At 30.6% G+C, this 17,741-nt stretch overlaps 1 protein-coding gene across 2 annotated transcripts in view; it reads right to left on the bottom strand.

The window, feature by feature from the left end:
• Window positions 1-1,482: 1,482 nt before the first annotated feature.
• LOC129962745 (synaptotagmin-12-like) overlaps window positions 1,483-17,741 on the bottom strand; it is a 43,669-nt gene continuing 27,410 nt past the window's right edge. For both annotated transcript variants that reach the window (XM_056076728.1, XM_056076729.1), the window contains exons 3-10: window positions 15,738-15,934; window positions 13,427-13,631; window positions 12,083-12,221; window positions 8,460-8,589; window positions 6,573-6,782; window positions 4,162-4,282; window positions 3,474-3,613; window positions 1,483-2,038 (exon numbers count right to left, since the gene is read on the bottom strand). In XM_056076728.1, the coding sequence (XP_055932703.1) occupies window positions 1,856-2,038; window positions 3,474-3,613; window positions 4,162-4,282; window positions 6,573-6,782; window positions 8,460-8,589; window positions 12,083-12,221; window positions 13,427-13,631; window positions 15,738-15,917 (1,308 nt within the window). In that variant the 5' untranslated portion in view covers window positions 15,918-15,934 and the 3' untranslated portion in view covers window positions 1,483-1,855. The remainder of the gene's footprint in view (window positions 2,039-3,473; window positions 3,614-4,161; window positions 4,283-6,572; window positions 6,783-8,459; window positions 8,590-12,082; window positions 12,222-13,426; window positions 13,632-15,737; window positions 15,935-17,741) is intronic.

A 17,741-nucleotide genomic window follows, 5' to 3' on the forward strand; every position in this document is an offset into this window, starting at 1 on the left:
TAAATGGAAGGAGAATTGTTACAATGCAAAATATTACATTTTGTCGAGATTTGAGTTCCTAAGATAAGTGGTTGCATGAATAGTTATAAATATATTGCCGAAATTGCGCTAAAATAGTATACCTAAATATATATTTTGACTTTTTTTCGATCTTTTCAACTCAGTCTTTTGAAGTACTTATTGCGTTTTCCAAAAAAACATTATGGAACAAATCAGTTGTTGTTTTATGCATATACTGAGCCCTTATCAAACTGTGGTCCCACACGTACATCTTACAAATAGTTCATTTCCTTCCTAAAATCCGAAAATGCGTGCACTTTAGTAACTTTCTGATTATATATTGAATTCTATTTTAAACCACAAAATTAGATGTTAAACAAAAACGATTCCTTTAATCTTACTAGCAGGGCTTCTTAAACTTTTTTGTTGACACTTCGCGGGGTAAAAACTTTTATGATCCTTCATAATCAAAGAAAAAATATTAATAACATAAAAAAATTGATTTAAATATATCTGCTAGCCAAATTTCGATTGCAATACTTTCAGTTGCAAATGATTCTGTGAAAACTATTTAGTTTTAAGTATTGACACACATGAAGGAAGAATGTAGCATAAAAATTCTCTTAATCTTAACATTTTTCATTGAGACTGCATTTAGGGACAACACCATTTTTTAAGAAGCCCTGCTTTACAGGATTTACAAGCCCTTAAGAAAATGCAAACATCTAGTTTATAATACAGAAAAAGCACCTAAAATCTGAAAGAGCGGTGTAAGAAATGTATATATCACATTTGTTCTAACAACAAGAAGTAAATTAGACAAAATATCAGAACATGTAACGCAGCTCACACAGAATATATACATGTATAAAGTAACAAGACACTGACTGTTGCACAAACAGTAAAGCACTTCTGTAGCAGAATTCATCCGGTTGTATACAAAATTGTGAAGTTTTTTTTTCAATTTGGGCTGAATCCACATAAATGCAACTGTCTTCATTCAAAAGATTTAACGAAGATGGCAATTTTTCATATCCATGGCGTCTTATTGTACGCAGAAATATCTAAAAATAAACCATTTATGCAATGCACCGAAAATTCAAAATGTTTCAAACATAGAATCGAAGAGAAAATATTAATGTTTCCATATATAGTTCATTACATTGTCTATTCTTTTCTTATACATAGAGTTTGGTCTATGGTGTTTGCATAGCGATGAAAGGCTTATTTTAGAAAAAGAACTGTAAGTTTCAAATAATGAACAAATTGTTCATATCTATGAAATAATTATTTCTATTGATTGTTTCAGAAAATATAATTCTGCTTGTATCAAGGAATGTAATGTCAACAATATTTTTTTCCAGAAACTATGCAATTTACCAAAATTTGCATTCTATTGCTTATTTAGGAAATTCTCATTGCGATAGCAATCAAGATTATAAAACATCACATGCAAAAATTGACTGAAAATCAGAAAATTACTATGGTTTTGAATAATCCCTTTTTAATTTGGGGCAACTTTATTATTTCAGGATATTTCCTATATCATACAAATCGAATTCAAATGTTTCCAAAAATGCTTCCTCCGTTTCTTGCCTCTTGCTTTTTTTTATATCGTTTGAACAAAAGCAAAAATAGTAGTTGTCGGCGTCGTTTCAAAACCTAAACTTCTTATGTGACGTTTAAACACAGTCATAGGATCGTCTTAAGTCGATCTGTTTACTTTTGTTGCCATGCAAGCTAAGCTTAAGCACAGTATAATATCTATGGTGCCTAGCTAAGAATGATAAACTTTCTAATCATGTGTAATGTTTTCAAGTGATGAATAGAACACTTGCTGTTCAATGTTTATTTTTCAGAATTCAGGCATTTTCCGTAGCGGATGCCACATGGCAACAGGCTTTCGTAAGGAAGACATCATTTGGTTCCAGTGGGAGAGGGACTTTCCTTTGCAGTAAGGACCGACGAACACGTGACCAACAGCTGGACATTTTCCAGAACTTTGAGCATCAGCAACTGTGATTCTTAATTGCATATTCTATAGAGAAAAAAATAAAAAAAAATGTCAAAATATATTGAATAATCTATAAACTATTATATAAACACATGAATAAAAGGTGAGGAAAAATTATGACAGGAAAAAACACAATTTTAATCTGTTTTTTTCTGTACCTTTAGATTTAGCATGATTTTTCTACATTTTTATTAGTACAAGTAACTCCATATATAACATAGAGCTTTTATAAGGTAGTTTTACTTTAACAGAATTCGAGAATCATTGAAATTCTTCTTCGATAGGATATCTGTAAACACTCTGAGAATGAGAGAAATTTTAAAGTAATTTGGAGTGTTAATAAAAAAAAATAATATTGATAAAGTATTGATTGATACTGATAAAACATTATTGATTAAGCATTGATTAATTCACAAACCACATTTTTGTTGTTGTTACTTATGGCACTTAGACAAGCCCGCTGACGAAGTTAGCGATTTAAGCCGAGTTTGTGCAGTAGCTTTCTGAGGGTAAAGGCCCCTGAGTACCCGAGGGCAGAAGTCTGACTTCTAACTCATATGAAGATGGCACTCACACATTCTCTTCAGAGAGGATCTCTTTCACACATCTCACAGATGGAACACAGGGTAAAGAACAACAATGCTCGAACCAGGACTTAAACACGGGAGGCCCAGATCATGGGGAAGACGTGGTACTTTAAGGCCAGAACACCGGCCGTATTTTTTGTAAAAATGACATCTAAATAAAAAAAATCATTGTTTCGCACTTTTCTTTCTTGTATGCATTACAGTTTCTATCGCCTGTTCCTAAGATAATCCACAAGGGAAATTTAAAATGACGTTAATTTGTTAAAATACCTCCCTTAAAGACTAATAACATATAAAGGGCAAAGGTAAAGGATACAGAAATACAAAGGTAACAGATAAAGGACAAAAATGACTAATGACAGAGCTGAAATGTCTTCAGTGAAGTTCCGATTTATGAATAATAAATTTGGGATTAACTGTATGTCGTGCTGAAAAGACATTTAAGTGCGGTTAGGATTAAGTAACAAGTCAATGTAGCGAAGCGAAGATAATTTTGATTCCTTTTAAGCAAATGAAACTGATTAAAAATTAATACGCACTTAATGAGAACAGATATAATGATATGATGCATCTCTGGATAATCTACTCTGCAATGGCGTAAAAAAAAAGGCAACATATCTTGAATAGTAACTTGATTTATTAACTTCAAAAGCTTGATTAAATTTGAATTATTGTATGGAAAATCAATAATATTGAGAATAGCTTTTATAGTTTTAAGATTTCTTCTTTGTTTCATAATAATTTTAGATTTTTGTTGAAAGCATTAATTTGCATTGCACTAATTTTGAAAAGTAGAAACAAATGATCTATTTCAAAATTTAATGATGCAGCCTTCCACATTAATACATATCGAAATAAAATTCTTCTCTTACCTGTAAGGCATTCGAAGGTACATTAAAAATCATTGCTTCGTTAAAATTTGGATCTCTTTCGTTTTTCTTCACTGACGTTTTCTTCTTAGCAAATTTGTTCCCATTTTGAAGAAGGTATACTTTAACGAATGGGTTGAATTCTGTAAGACAAATCGAAACTTCAACAGTTTGCCTTTGTTATTGAAGCTAAAAATGATATTTACAATAAAAAAATGTAGATTTATAGTTGCAATCTGTATCATAAGTTTTTACATTCTTTGCATGAATCCTAATGGCTGATTTCTGTTATATAAGAAATATACAACTTTTTTCAGCTATTTTAAGTAAGTACGAGAGATTTAAAGTTTGATCAATCTATGAAAGATCTCCAATAATAAATACAATCTTATTTTAAAATTTTATTATATTAACATAAAAAAACAAAACAAAAAAAAAACTTAGTTATGTAGTTTGCTATACAAATCAAAATTATTCTGGATTCTAAATTGAGATATCATTTTACGTATTGATACTTATATGCTTCTATCTAGTCGCAAATCAGATTTTAAAATCATTAATCGAGAAATATTTATAAATTAATTTTAATAAATAAGACGATTTTTAATAGAAGCGTTTTGTTTAATTGTAGGCTCTTTTGACGTCACGCTTTTTGATGGTACGTTTAATGATGATGATGATAAATACGTACCAGCGGAATTGGCTGACTTTTCCCATCGCAAATTTCTCCCTTTCACGATGACCACTGTCAGCCTTTCGGCAGTCGGCAGATAGCTCAATGAGAACATGATATCACCCAGTTCAGCTGGGCCCTGGTCAACATACAAAAATTGAGTTTCATTGCTGATTTTAAATTCATTCATCAATATTTAAAATATTTCTCATTATAATAACTTAGAAATTAGATATGATTTGTTTTTCAAGAATTTAATGAAAACAAGGTTGTTTTTATTACTTAAGATTTCTTCAAATTTTCAGATTGTAATTGAAGAATGAGAAATGCATGATCAGATTAACATTCAATATAAATAAATTAAAGGTTATTTCTGTAATCACGTTTTTTTTTCAAAGTTACGTACCGCTAAAAGAAATTTGTGAAATCTAGCAAGATTATTGTGTTTTAATAATTTATTTTGCTATATAAATATTTTTTAGAAACTTTTTTTAAAAGACTTTTTCAGTCTTGTACTTTCATGAATGTTTTCGCTCTCTATGCTGATTTTACATTAAAAATGGAAAAGATAGTGTAGCATTTATATGAAGTATATACATGATTTATTACAATTTTTTTTCTACAAAATTTATATTCCTGTAATCGAGACTCAATTTCTCAGATATGAACCTATAAAACATCATAACATGGTCAAATGCATAATCCTTTTAAGAATTTGGATCTTCATTGCCGACATAAAAAATAGATTAGTAATCTTTGAATATGAAATGAAACCATAATTTAAAACAATCAGAACATTTATATTCAGCAAAGAAACGATGAGCAACTCGTATTCCGTTTCCAGCACCTTAACAGGTAACCAACAATTGTTTCTTCCAGTTCTTTTATATATTGAAATGGACGTTGGTTTCCTGGTTGATTGGTTCTCATTTGTTGGTTATTCTGTTAATTATATAACTTTCAACATGTGTTATTTTAAAATAACGTTTAGGTTCAATTTATAGTATTGCATTTCAGAAATTTGGGGGAAAATTATTTTCTGTATTGTATTTTATACATCTCTTTGGATGTTTGAATCGTAATTGGACGGTAACTTGCAAAACGATTTTTTTTTGCTATAAGTTTTAAAATTTTCAGATTCTATACAATTTATTAATTCTAAATAATATTGTTTTCTGAATTCCAATCTATGATAATTTAAATTCTATTTTGTGCTCTTTATTAATTGCTTAATTTATAGTATTGTGAATTGTAACTGCGGGTTTGAATTTATATTACACTTCTTTTGTATTAGTGAATTCGATAATAAAGGAATGAATTGATAAAAAAAAGTTATTTCAATCCCTAACTTCAAAGTTCAGAAAATCTCAGCCTAAATTGTTGCATAGCAACCTTGTAACCACAGTTAGCAAGCAACCTTGGTGATGAAAATAATGATATTTTAAGCTGTTTATATACTCTCATAAATACATTGTGTGAATGATTACAAAAATTAATAGTAATGAGATAGGAAATAATTCATGCAATACAACAAATCCATGAGAAAACAACAACAACAATTGTTCTCGAAACGAATACTCTCAATAAAAATCATAAGTCTCCAATTAATAATAATATCAGAAAATATTTCATAAGTAACCGACGTTTGCATTTATAGAAAATTACATTAAATACAGATCCTTCCCTAACGTATGGTAGAACTCCTTCGCGATTCACAAGTTGTTAGCTTAATTACTCATAAATTGAATTTATACTGTTTGATGCTATTGTCATGCAAGCGGGTGACAAAAAAATTGAACATAAAACAAAAAATGCAGCTTATCTATGCATAATTCTGGTACTTAATGTGGCATTATCTTGTAATTAATGTGATAAATCGGTTAGTTTCAATAATAACTAGTCAATTAGACAGATCGATTAATAACTTTCACTTTATTATTAAATCACTTTATCACTTTATTATTAAAACTAACTGCACTTATTATTATACTAACCAATCATTTGTCTTGAAATTTGGAATTCTTTTTTTTAATGGCGAGAGTAACAACAAAGTTTTATTGTTATTGTAATTGGTATGGCCAATGGTTTATGGTGTCTATTTATAAAAGATGGCATCATCAAAAATTGATATACAATGTAAAAAAAATCATCATATCATTCCCTTATTAGAACAAACAAACTTTATATCTCATTAATTTATGGTACATATCGTCAAAAATTGATGTGTAAAGTCAAGAAATATCATTATTTCATTCTGCTTTAACACAGACAAATTTGATTTCTCGTTAGTTTGTGGTATTATACAAAGGAGTGCATCATCAAACATAATAGGAAGAAATATTCTAAAGACAGAATAATTGATGTGGTTTCTCACTCATTTTGAGAGTCATTTACAAAAGGTTGGATTTTGAAGTAAAAGGGAAGCGTACCTGATTGGAATCGACAATGGGGAACCACCCCATGTAAGGCTGTGCGAGGTCCACATCGGACAATTTGACCTCACACTCTCCGAGCATGGAGTTGGTGTACTTATCACAAGTGAAGACGGTACAGAGCAGAGAGCGGTGTGGTACGTCTGCCTCGTCCACACCGAACAGAAATCGCTCTTTGAAGACTGGGTTGTTGCTTTTTCTCTGGATCTAAAAAAAAACAAGAATACAATTGTAAGTTTATTTATATGCTTATTATTGGTAGATTTATGTCTAGTAATCTTTAATATAGACAGCCGACGAACGCAGTTTGGGTTTTAAGGTTAAGGATTATTGATTATAACGCCATTCTGAGATTCAAAAGTTGCTGTTTAGTGAGATTGTTAAGTCTTTGGAACTAAATTATTTTTTAATTCACTGCATCCATTTTTAAGTGCATTAGTTAGTGAACTAAAGTTCACAAAATGCACCAGTTACTTTTAAGTAACTTCTTTTTCTTTTTATTCATGTTGTAAAAGTCTCGAGAAAAGTTAAGTAAGTAAGTAATGCAGGAGTTACTTTTAAGTAACACCTTTTCCTTTTTATTCATATTGTAAAAACCTCGAGACTAAATTACTCTCGCATTTAACCATTGTAAATTTATTCGAGCAATTCTATATGAGCAAATAATTCTATTAAAATTATCATAGAGAAAACAAAAGTGACCATAATCTTTCTACATCTCTGTTGTAAGCAATTAAGAAAAGGGCAAATAAAGGACACAAGAAGGTGAAATGAAAGAAACTCCTGATTAAAATGTGCAATTTTCTTTTTACTTAAGATTTTAATCTACGTACAATAGTAAATGACTCATTAAACTGAGTTTGTTTTTAAAATGTCTAAGATTATGCTCTAGGATTTAAACACAACTTTGTTTTTATAATGCTTTTATTTTAGATATCTTTCGAACAATCATTATTTGATCCTTTTCGCAATTCTTTCGATTGTTTCAAAATTTATCTTAATTTTACTTTAAACAAGTATAGCTATTACTTTTGCTCAGTATGATTCTTATATTTTAAATCACAAACAATCCAAGTTTCATGCATTAAATAAAACAATGATGCTTTTGAGTTTAAGATAATGTTTAGTGTTTTTCTCAGTCCTATATACTTACAATTCTGAATTAATATGTCCATGACTAAATTATACATTGATTATTAAACTATTCTATTTCTAGATATAAATCATAAAAGATGAAAAAGAATGGGAAAATATTTTTTAAATATGAAATTCTAATTATGCTTATAAAAATAAGCTCTGTATTTAATCTTAGAGAATTCATAAATATATGCTTAGATAATCGGCTGTAAAAATGCCACATATATTACTAAGCATATTAAATTGATTTTTTTGTATAATATTGTTGTAATAAAACTGAAATGTACATAAATAATTATTAAGAAATTCAAACTCTTAGTGAAAATTATAGCAGGCATAGCATAATGTACTCGATTAATTATCTTGATTTCCTATATTATTTCATCATAATCTTGATTCATTTCTCTTAATTTTAGTTTTAAAATGTGTTCTTAATTCCACATCAGTGATAAAGTGCACTAATATATATATTATAATTTAATGATAATATAAGCTTAGTAAGTAAAACAATAAAAAGCTTAGTTGTAGAGTATCCCCATAATTATTTTTAAAAATATGTAAAAATTAGAGAAAAAATATTACAGAAATAAAATTTGCATCACTGAAGGGCTTAATTTAAAAATTTTAAAATGGCAATAAAATAGTTTTTGTACAACTATATATTTTGTTAATGAGAGAAAATTTTAAAATTTTGTTTAATTAAACATATGATTGAAATTTTGAATAAAGAAAGCATAAAATTCCTACTCTTGTCTGCATGTTTGTCGATCTGTCTGGGAGAAGAAATACTTTGATGTAACTGTCCACGACAGAATTGGGTATCGGTCCCACTAAGTCCCTGGCTCGGTTGATTATCACTATTAAATCTTCAGTTTCACTGTAATTGAAAACAAATTATCAACAATGAAATAATTTATTAAGAATATTCAAATAATGAATACAATATTCCAAAATATCCCAAGCATTGAAAAAGGTTTAATTTTATGATTTCCTTATTACGTTTATTAAAACTTATTACAAACAATGGGAATAATGAATTAGTTTAACAATCTAAATATGAGTTTTTCATTTGGGAAATAAAATTTAGAATAAATTTCTATCACCGGAGATAACTGCTGTTCTATTTGCCCTAGAAAAAATATCCGACAGTCTACAAGAGAAATATATAATTTACACCGATTCATTAAGTCAGTTACAATAATTAATAAAGTCTCTAAAATCATCCCATCTTCATTCTAAAAATCATCCTTTGGTCTTAAAGATTTTAAATCTATTTAATAGACTTTCCTCTCGTGGATTTACTATTTTATTATATTGAGTGTCTTCTCATGTAGGTATTGGGGGCAACGAGAAGGCGGATAGTGACGCCAAATCGGCTACTTCTACAGCAAATATTAGTATCCCTGTGAGTGATTAAAAAAACACATAACTTTTCTCTACCTTTCTAAATGGCGGACTCAATGGGATCTGTTAACAGAAAACAAATTTCATAGTGTTAAACCTCGTGTTGAACCTTGGCCATGTCTTCCAAATAGAAAAGCAGACACTTTTTTAACCCGTTTGCGGGTAGGTCATACTAGATTCACCCATCACCATCTACTTTTTGGAGAAGAGGCCCCAATGTGCTCTCAATGTAATTGCATCATGACTGTTTACCATATTCTTAATGAAAGTCCAAATTTTAGTACTCAACTTTTATATCATTTTAACAACTTCACATTTTCCCATTTGCTGGATAAAACATCACATGCTCATCTTTTTTGCTTTTTTGAAATCAGTACGTTTTTATCCCCATATTTAAGTAATCTTCATTTTTTTAGATTTTTTACATTGTTTTTTTTATAGATGAAATTATATTTTTTAATCCTAAAATAAATACAGTTTGGCGCAGCATCGTCAATACCATGGCTCTTGTTCCAATAAAACCCAAAAATCCAAAATCCAATTCAACGCATACGACATATATAAAAATGCAATATTTTCTATTTTGAGAAGATGATGCACGTTTATATAGCACCAGCTTTTAAAATGTCAATGAACAAAATGTTTTTTTTATTGTTCCTTTGTAGGTACTGTTACAAGACAATCTGACAGTGAATGAAATTATTCGACGTAATTTGTATTTACTATTAATTTGTAGAGCAATCGAAGCTAAGCGCTTTTTATTTTCTCGTATGAAATATAAAAGAAGCCATTGCACTATTAAACCTTACAACTTATTTGTAGAATAATCGAATGTCATCTTCGTTTTACTTTCTGAAGAAAAGTATGATAGATGACATTATTGCTCTATTAATTCTCATAAATGATTTGTAGAGCAATAAAATATCATTACTTTTTTTACCTTCTCTTGTATGGAGAATAATTAGCGAAATGAGTGCGCTGTTAATTTACGGTATGGATTTGTTTCTAAATCAACCGAAGATCATTGCATTTTACTTGATCATGCATGAAGTGTTGTAAGAGAAAGTAATCAATATAATTGATTTTTAAAGCAATCATAAATCCTTGCTTTTTATTTTGCACGTGAAAATTAAATGAAGAGAAAGTATTGCAATCTGCAAGCAAATTAGAGATCGAAATTTGAAAAATCTATTCATTTCCAACATCCCCGCCTCCTAAAAATACTTAAAAAAAAATATCGGCCAGTCTGTGACCACAAAAATTCAAAAACACTTTGACCTTGACGACTGACATTTGGTAAATGGAATTAAGATCAAATTTGTAAATTTCTGTCAAACTGTGTACGAAACAATTTTTAGGAAATCTGCCTATCCGGCTGCCAAATATAATTAATAATAATTACTAAACAAAGAGAACTATAGATAAAATTTGATTCACAGATTTAATATCCAAAATATAAATAACCTTCAAATTTGGAACGAAATCCAAGAGACTGACGTCGGTCTGTACTTTCACAAGCATGTAAACACGATAACGCAAAAATGCTGTGACTTAAATGTATGAATTTGGAACACAGAATTACAATTGTAGTTCTGTGTTCTTTTTTGATTTCCATCCGACACCAGTGTTTAGAAGAGATTTAGCGCTCCCCCCCAAAATCCACCAAAGATGACACTTTATTAGTCTCTTTCTAGTTGTTTACCAATATCATGAATACATTATATGAATACAATCTGTAAGTAAGTTTATTATAGTACACCAGACATTTTTGTTGTTGTTGTTTCTAATGGCACTTGCCATGGACAAGCCCGCTGTCGAAGACAGCCGATTTAGGCCTCAAGGTGAACGCCTCTTGTTTCAATAGTAGCGCCATCTGGGACCAAGAGTACGACTTAGCTACACACAGGTCACAACCCTTTTTACGGGGTGGACTTCATTCACGCATTTCATTCACTCAACCACAGATCGTAATTTAGACCTGAATCAGAGAACGATCACCTCTGATCCAGTACCCCCAGTGGTATTACTCTCGACATGGAGGACTTTGTGACCACGACAGATTTAACGCGCGTCAGCCACCAAGCACGCGGGGAATCTTCGGCCGGCGGGGTTCGAACTCGCAACCTAAGGGACGCGAATCCGACGCTCTACCAACCAGGCTATCCCGGCCCTTGTAAAGACCATTACCGTTGGTTACTTTCATATAAAGCTTGGCAAGAGAAACAATTACATTGATAATCTATTTAACTAATTTGTAGATTAATCAAATACCACAGCTTTTTATTTTCTCTCGTGTGTAGTAAGAGAAATTATTAAAATTCTCTCCAAAAATTCGATAGTTAGAATTTTGGCCAGCCTTGTAAACCTCCATTCCACAAAAAGTTTCTACTCTGCATTTTTGAGATTAATATGTTTTATCTCAAAACACGGAACAAACTAGATGGATAATATTTAGTATATTCCCTTTCATTCATAAAATTGCAGATATGTATGCAATTTCGCAAAAAATATGCCAAAGAGAAGTACCAGTGAATCCATTTGAACGTAAATACATTTAAATCAGAAAAGCAACGAATCATATTAATGAAACTTAATACGTAGTTTTAACTCCAAAATTTCATATCTTTATCAAATTTTAAATTAAATACGTTGAAAAATAGATTTTGTTGTCAATCTGTTATCTTATTTCATTTCTGCTAACTCAAGAACGAAACGACACAGACGAATGACATTTGATATCTGTTCATTGCACCTAAATTGTGGGTTGGAATCAAATTTTGGGCAAATTCCAACGAGGAGTTAAAAAACACATTTTAAACAGACATAGCTGAGTATTTTTATTTTATGACGAAACTAAGTCGAAAACTCGCCTTATTGTATAAGTTCGTAAAAAGCAAAGGGTATAATACAACCAATGGTTCATTCTGGAAAGGCTAGACAGACAGGAGTTGAAATTGCATACTCACGTGTCATATTCTAGTCCTAGTTCTAGTTCTCCGCAGTGATGAGGTGATTCAAGGGCTTCGGCTGCTACTGATGAGTTCGACATGATACTATCACAGGAGATAGCTCGTTTCAGGGTAGGTGTATTCGACTTCTCTAAAACTGGAATAGAAAACAATTAATAATAATATAATCAATGCAATCAATAACAAAACGAATAATGTTCTCTGTAAATTTAGTTCGATTGGGCAAGGATTGCTGAATGACAATCGATTCTCACTAGCTATACATATCTGGTGCATTTAAATGAGAAATAAACCCAAAAGAAGAAACAAATGTTCAAAGTCAAAGTGAGTGAAAATAAATCACATAAGAATTAAATTTATATAAAAGTGCGAAGTGATTAAAAATGAACCATTCAACTCTAAAAATCAGTAATTCGAAACGAATGATAATAGAGGCCGCTGATACAAAATAGATGGATATAAAACCAGATTTTTAAAAAGAGGTTGACATTCAAGACTAATTTCAAAAGAATTTATTAGTAATACGGTTTACATTATAGGCTACCAGAAAATTCTACCACTAAGGAAACAATGCGTTACATTACATTTGATAAAGAATGGATAATGGCTTGGATCCATTCAAGGGTTTATATTTGTTTTTCCTTTCAGAAACACACATTTTAGATAAAGAACCATTCTTATTCACTGCTTCAAAAATCTCTATCTCTCTTCTTTTCTGCCACATTTTCAGAAATGATGCTTAATGCTTCTAAAAATTTGGCTTCTTACCTAATATCAGAATTCCTAAAAGAGGACGATACAAGCCAATTTTTCTTATAATCGGAAATCTTTCTACTTGCTGCATTGCTTCTATAATTTCAGAACCATCGGATGGTTTAAATTGTCCTCTGTTCTGCCAATTAATTTTGTTTCAAATAATAGCAACAGAAAGTTATTTTCCATTGTTTTTGTGCATACAGTATCACTCTATCTCCATTCGTTTGAGAATAAATGATTTTTAATCTCTCTTAATTTTTGAATCGCTCTTTCGAAACTGCTAAAGTGACAATTTAGAGACATTTTATGAAATTGATTGAAGTGGCGTTAAAATAGCGAAATCTTCAATAGTCCAAATTTAGTAATCGATAAGGATATGACCAAAGATGTGGGACATTTCAAGAGAGCAAAGATCGGCGCAATTTCTTTCAGCAACAAAAATCCGTCTTTAAATGCTATATGACCTATCTACATTAAAGATTCTTACTTTAAAAGAATTGAAAAATGTATTAATACTTGCAATATAAATAAATGATATGAGTTTTTAAAATAAAGAACTTGTGCACGAATTCAGTGACCACTCACATAGGGTGTCTTCCTGGTCGTTCTCGTCGACGGTGTCCAACTGGAGAGCGTTGCCGTTGGCTTTGGTAGTTGGCGAGGGCGATGAGATGATGTGGTTGTTGGTCTCTTTACTCTCGACGCCAGTCACAAGTTTCAAGTCGTTACCTACGTTGTCGTAGTGCTTGTAATTGCCACTTAGGTCCAACGCAATATCGGATTCAGAGCTCTGAAAAAAATTATAACCTCATTGGTAGCAGAATTTTTTTACCCCATGAAGCTGAAGAATTTGTTTATGGCAGTAAGTAGGAGAATGATTAATGACCCAATTAAATATTTTATAGATGTATTTTGGAAATAATGTGAGTAAAAGATAAATTTTAAAGTGATATATATGAGGGATTTTTTTTCATTTAAAGTTGATTCATAGCACTATGTATGATAAATTAGAGTAGTTATTATGCTCCTTACAAGAATTTGGTCCCGCACAATAACTTTGATCAAAAGTTATTCACTTCTGAAGTCATTTTTCTATTTTTGACTAGGCAATAGGAAATTCCTCTCTAAAGTTTTAATAAATAATCAGGACTTTTTTAGTTATTAATGCTTAGAAAAAATATAAGCTGTAATTTTGGTATGTTTAGTTTTCTATAACATTGCGATAATCAGAAAGAATAACGTCTTGGTTGGACCAATCAATAGATCGATCAGCAACCATCCCTATTCAGATTATCACAGAAAGCGCAAATAGTGTTAGAAAGAAAAAGAATTTTTTTTCTTAAGACGAGTTTTAGTGTATTTTTAACTACACATTCAAATACAAATTCTGATTTTTTTGACAAGATCAAGAATACCAAGAACATAGAAATCCTTCGGAAGATTCTTTTCTCCTATTTCTTCATATTTAGGGCTTCAATAGATATGATGTCGACTGCCCTAATATTGAATCCACATTCATAATTTTCCCTTTAAATGGTTGTTATTCGTTTTGGTTTCCCATTAAATGTTGTTATTCGAAAAACACCTATATAAAAAGTTCTAAAGCATCTGACTTCATTTTGTTTAGACATTAAACCGAAGTGGAATATTTAATTTAACTATGTTTTCCATCGTACCTTCCATTCTTTTTATAAGGATTTCTTTTATCTCTGTTTTAGATATCTTTTCGATGGTCTAGTTAAATAATCGTCCATTAATTGGTTTATGACATTTTTAGATTAGGTGTATAAAATTTCCATAAATCAGTTGAATTATACATTAGATCGGAGACATTTACAGTCAAAAATAAAAAGAATAACTGAATCTCGAATTATTGATTAGAGTATCAACCGGTTTCCGCCTCTATCATATATAATTTTCAGTTATTTAATATCGATGCCTTTTTGCTTTAGTTGATGGTGAAATATGTTCACAATATGAAATTAAAGCATTTATTGACATTTTCTAGTTTGTATTATTATATATTGAGAGAAGCAGAATGCTTTAGCATTACATGTGGTTACTGAATATTTACTTAGAATATTAATTAGATATTCATTTAGACAATATTAATTAATTGGGAAATATAATATGTAATATTTAGACCAGGAAGAATGCATGCAGCATTTTAGATTTTTTAAAATTTGAAATGTATTGTGATAAAATAGACCAATGGATCTTGAAGCATAATTTATATATTTTCAAAATTTTCTCAGGAAGAAAATTTTTTATTAGACAACTATTTGAAAATATATCAATTTAAAATAATTATCTTTACGAAAGGCAATTCTTGTAAGAAAATATATTTGAAAAAAAAAAAAAAGCTATTACATACAAACTTTGTATAAATTTTCTAGAAAACTTTAAATGGAACGCAGCACACCAGAAGTTCTAAATTATTATGATTGATATTTTTTTCTGATTGATCAGTTTCTTTAGTTAGGAAATGTGGACAGACTTTTATTCTTTAAAGTTAATTTTTACTGCTTCATTTAAACTATAAGTGACGAATTAAGCAACAAGGGAGGTTACCTTCAGTGACCATGATGCAAGATTTTATCTTATAGGTAATTTTTACATTTTTACTCATATTATCGTCTATGAACAGAGCTTTAGAGTTTTCGCATTTCCAAGTCAAATAAAAGTCATTTTAAATATGCACTTATTTTTATATTGAAAAAATTACGTTGAATTTTCTTTAATAAGAGCCAGCATAGAAATGATGAAATAACAAATTAATACAAGTCACTGAAAGCTGATAGATACTATTTTTCAAACTAACTTTTCATGAAAGAGTTCCTTCAGTACGTGTTAAGTTAATAGTTCTTTCAATGTTTATTCATCTTTCTTTACTTACTACGTATCCGTTTGCCCCGAAGTGCCCGTTCTTTGTGAGTTGAGCTGTTTCTTCCCTGTCTCCCTTGACGCAGGAATGAATACGCGACCAGCCTCCCAAGAGTTTCCAGAGGACGACGGCGATAAAGATGAGCCCTACGGTGACCCCTAACACCGTCAGCACCAGAACCCACTCCTGCATGTCGGCATTGGGTGCACCTGCGGAATAAAGGAAAAGACATCATTTTTCAAGTCCCTTCCAAGGAAGCGTTTTGATATTTTGCATCTATAAGAAATTATGTTTGTGAATATTTCAAAAATTTTAGGCCGGCATTCTGGCATAGGGATAGTGCATCTTCCCCATGATCTGGGCGTCCCGGGTTCGAGTCTAGAACTGGCATGGTTGTTTTTTTTCTGTGTTATATCTATGAGGTGTGTGAATGTGCCCCCATATAAAAAGGGGTTGTGCTAGCGAATGTGACGCATGAAGTAGCCAAGTCATTCTCTTGGTCCAAGTTGGCGCTACTGAAAAAAACAAGAGACGCTCACTCGACTTAAATCGCTGACAGATAACTATCAGCGGCTTGTAAAATGCCATAAGTCACAACATACACAAGAGAAATTTAAGCCCACTAAGGATTTATTTGGCTTACAGGATTGCTTAACTGAAACTTGAATCAGAGAAGAATTATTGAGTATTCTATCCTCTGGCAACTGAAATTCGGTAGAGCGAAAATTACGAGAGCAACAATTGTTCATTGTAATCGGATTTATTACTGAAAGTATTCTTGACTTTCTTTCTTACCGAAACAGAAATGTGGGCCCATTTACCCTAGAAAATCTATAGAAAATTGTAAAAGTTAAGTGAGACTTCTATTTCATATACTACCTAAGATCAACAAAAGATGACAGTCCCTTTATTATGAAAATTCGCATAAAAATTTAGCTAAATAGGCTGGACGAAACTGGATTAAAAAATATTCACATTAATTTGAGATGGGCCCGCTTTCAAAGGAATACTTTATAAGTAAAAGAATTTAAAGAACCATTGCTGGTGATGCCCTTCACTCAAGCATAGTTCCCGCTAGTGATGTACCGGTGTTCCAATCATTCGATTCCTTCGAATGCTTAAGAGCGGGGTGGTGTAGGCACTCTTAGTTACACCCATATCGTCAATGAACGATCGACTTGAGTTTCATTATATGGGATGAACGCTTATCTTATTAGAATATAAAGGAACTATTTTTTTTTATGTGTTTAGAGATTGAGATCGTTTATTCGTTTCATTCTTCAAAATTTCAATCATTCAGTATTCATTCCATATGTTGAATTTAACAGTCACAGAAACTTTGACGCTTCATGATCTAGTTTTATTAAATCGTTCTATTCAAAAACTATATTGCATTCGAACCGGCTAAGTCCTTCCTACTTATTCCTTTCTTTGAATTCTTTACAGAAACCCCCCATTACAAGTTTCATGAAAGTAGAGCCATTTTTCCAGAATATTTATGAATACTTTCGCCATACATTTTATTAAGAAGAAAATTCAAGATTATACCGTTCTAGATAGATATCAATTTGTAAAAACAGAAAAAAAAATGCTGGAAAATGATAATAACAAGCGATAGTGTATCCGACAGACATATTAATAAATATGGAAGTATTTTGTTTTAAATTAATTCCCGATTATATGGTAACTTGTTTTATTTTTTTTTATCTTTAAATGAAAATTTTTAATTGTGAAGGTTTTATAGAAATAATAAATTCTGTGTTTATGATTATTATTTTAAAATTCCTAATTTTCCTTAAAGATCAACAATAAACGATAAATGTCCAAGTATGAGAATATTAAAGTTATTCAAATATAGCATAAGTTTATTTCATTTTTAAATAACAAAAATAAGGATCATAACTAATTAATTTTTTTTATTCTTTGTTTTATATCAACCATAACAACTGCATTAAAATTTTTATCATCAGTCAGTTTAAATAAAAATTTTAATTAGATTTCGCTTTGCCGTTTTTT

The sequence above is a fragment of the Argiope bruennichi genome, chromosome 3 (genome assembly GCF_947563725.1).
Source record: "Argiope bruennichi chromosome 3, qqArgBrue1.1, whole genome shotgun sequence".
Taxonomy (NCBI): domain Eukaryota; kingdom Metazoa; phylum Arthropoda; class Arachnida; order Araneae; family Araneidae; genus Argiope; species Argiope bruennichi.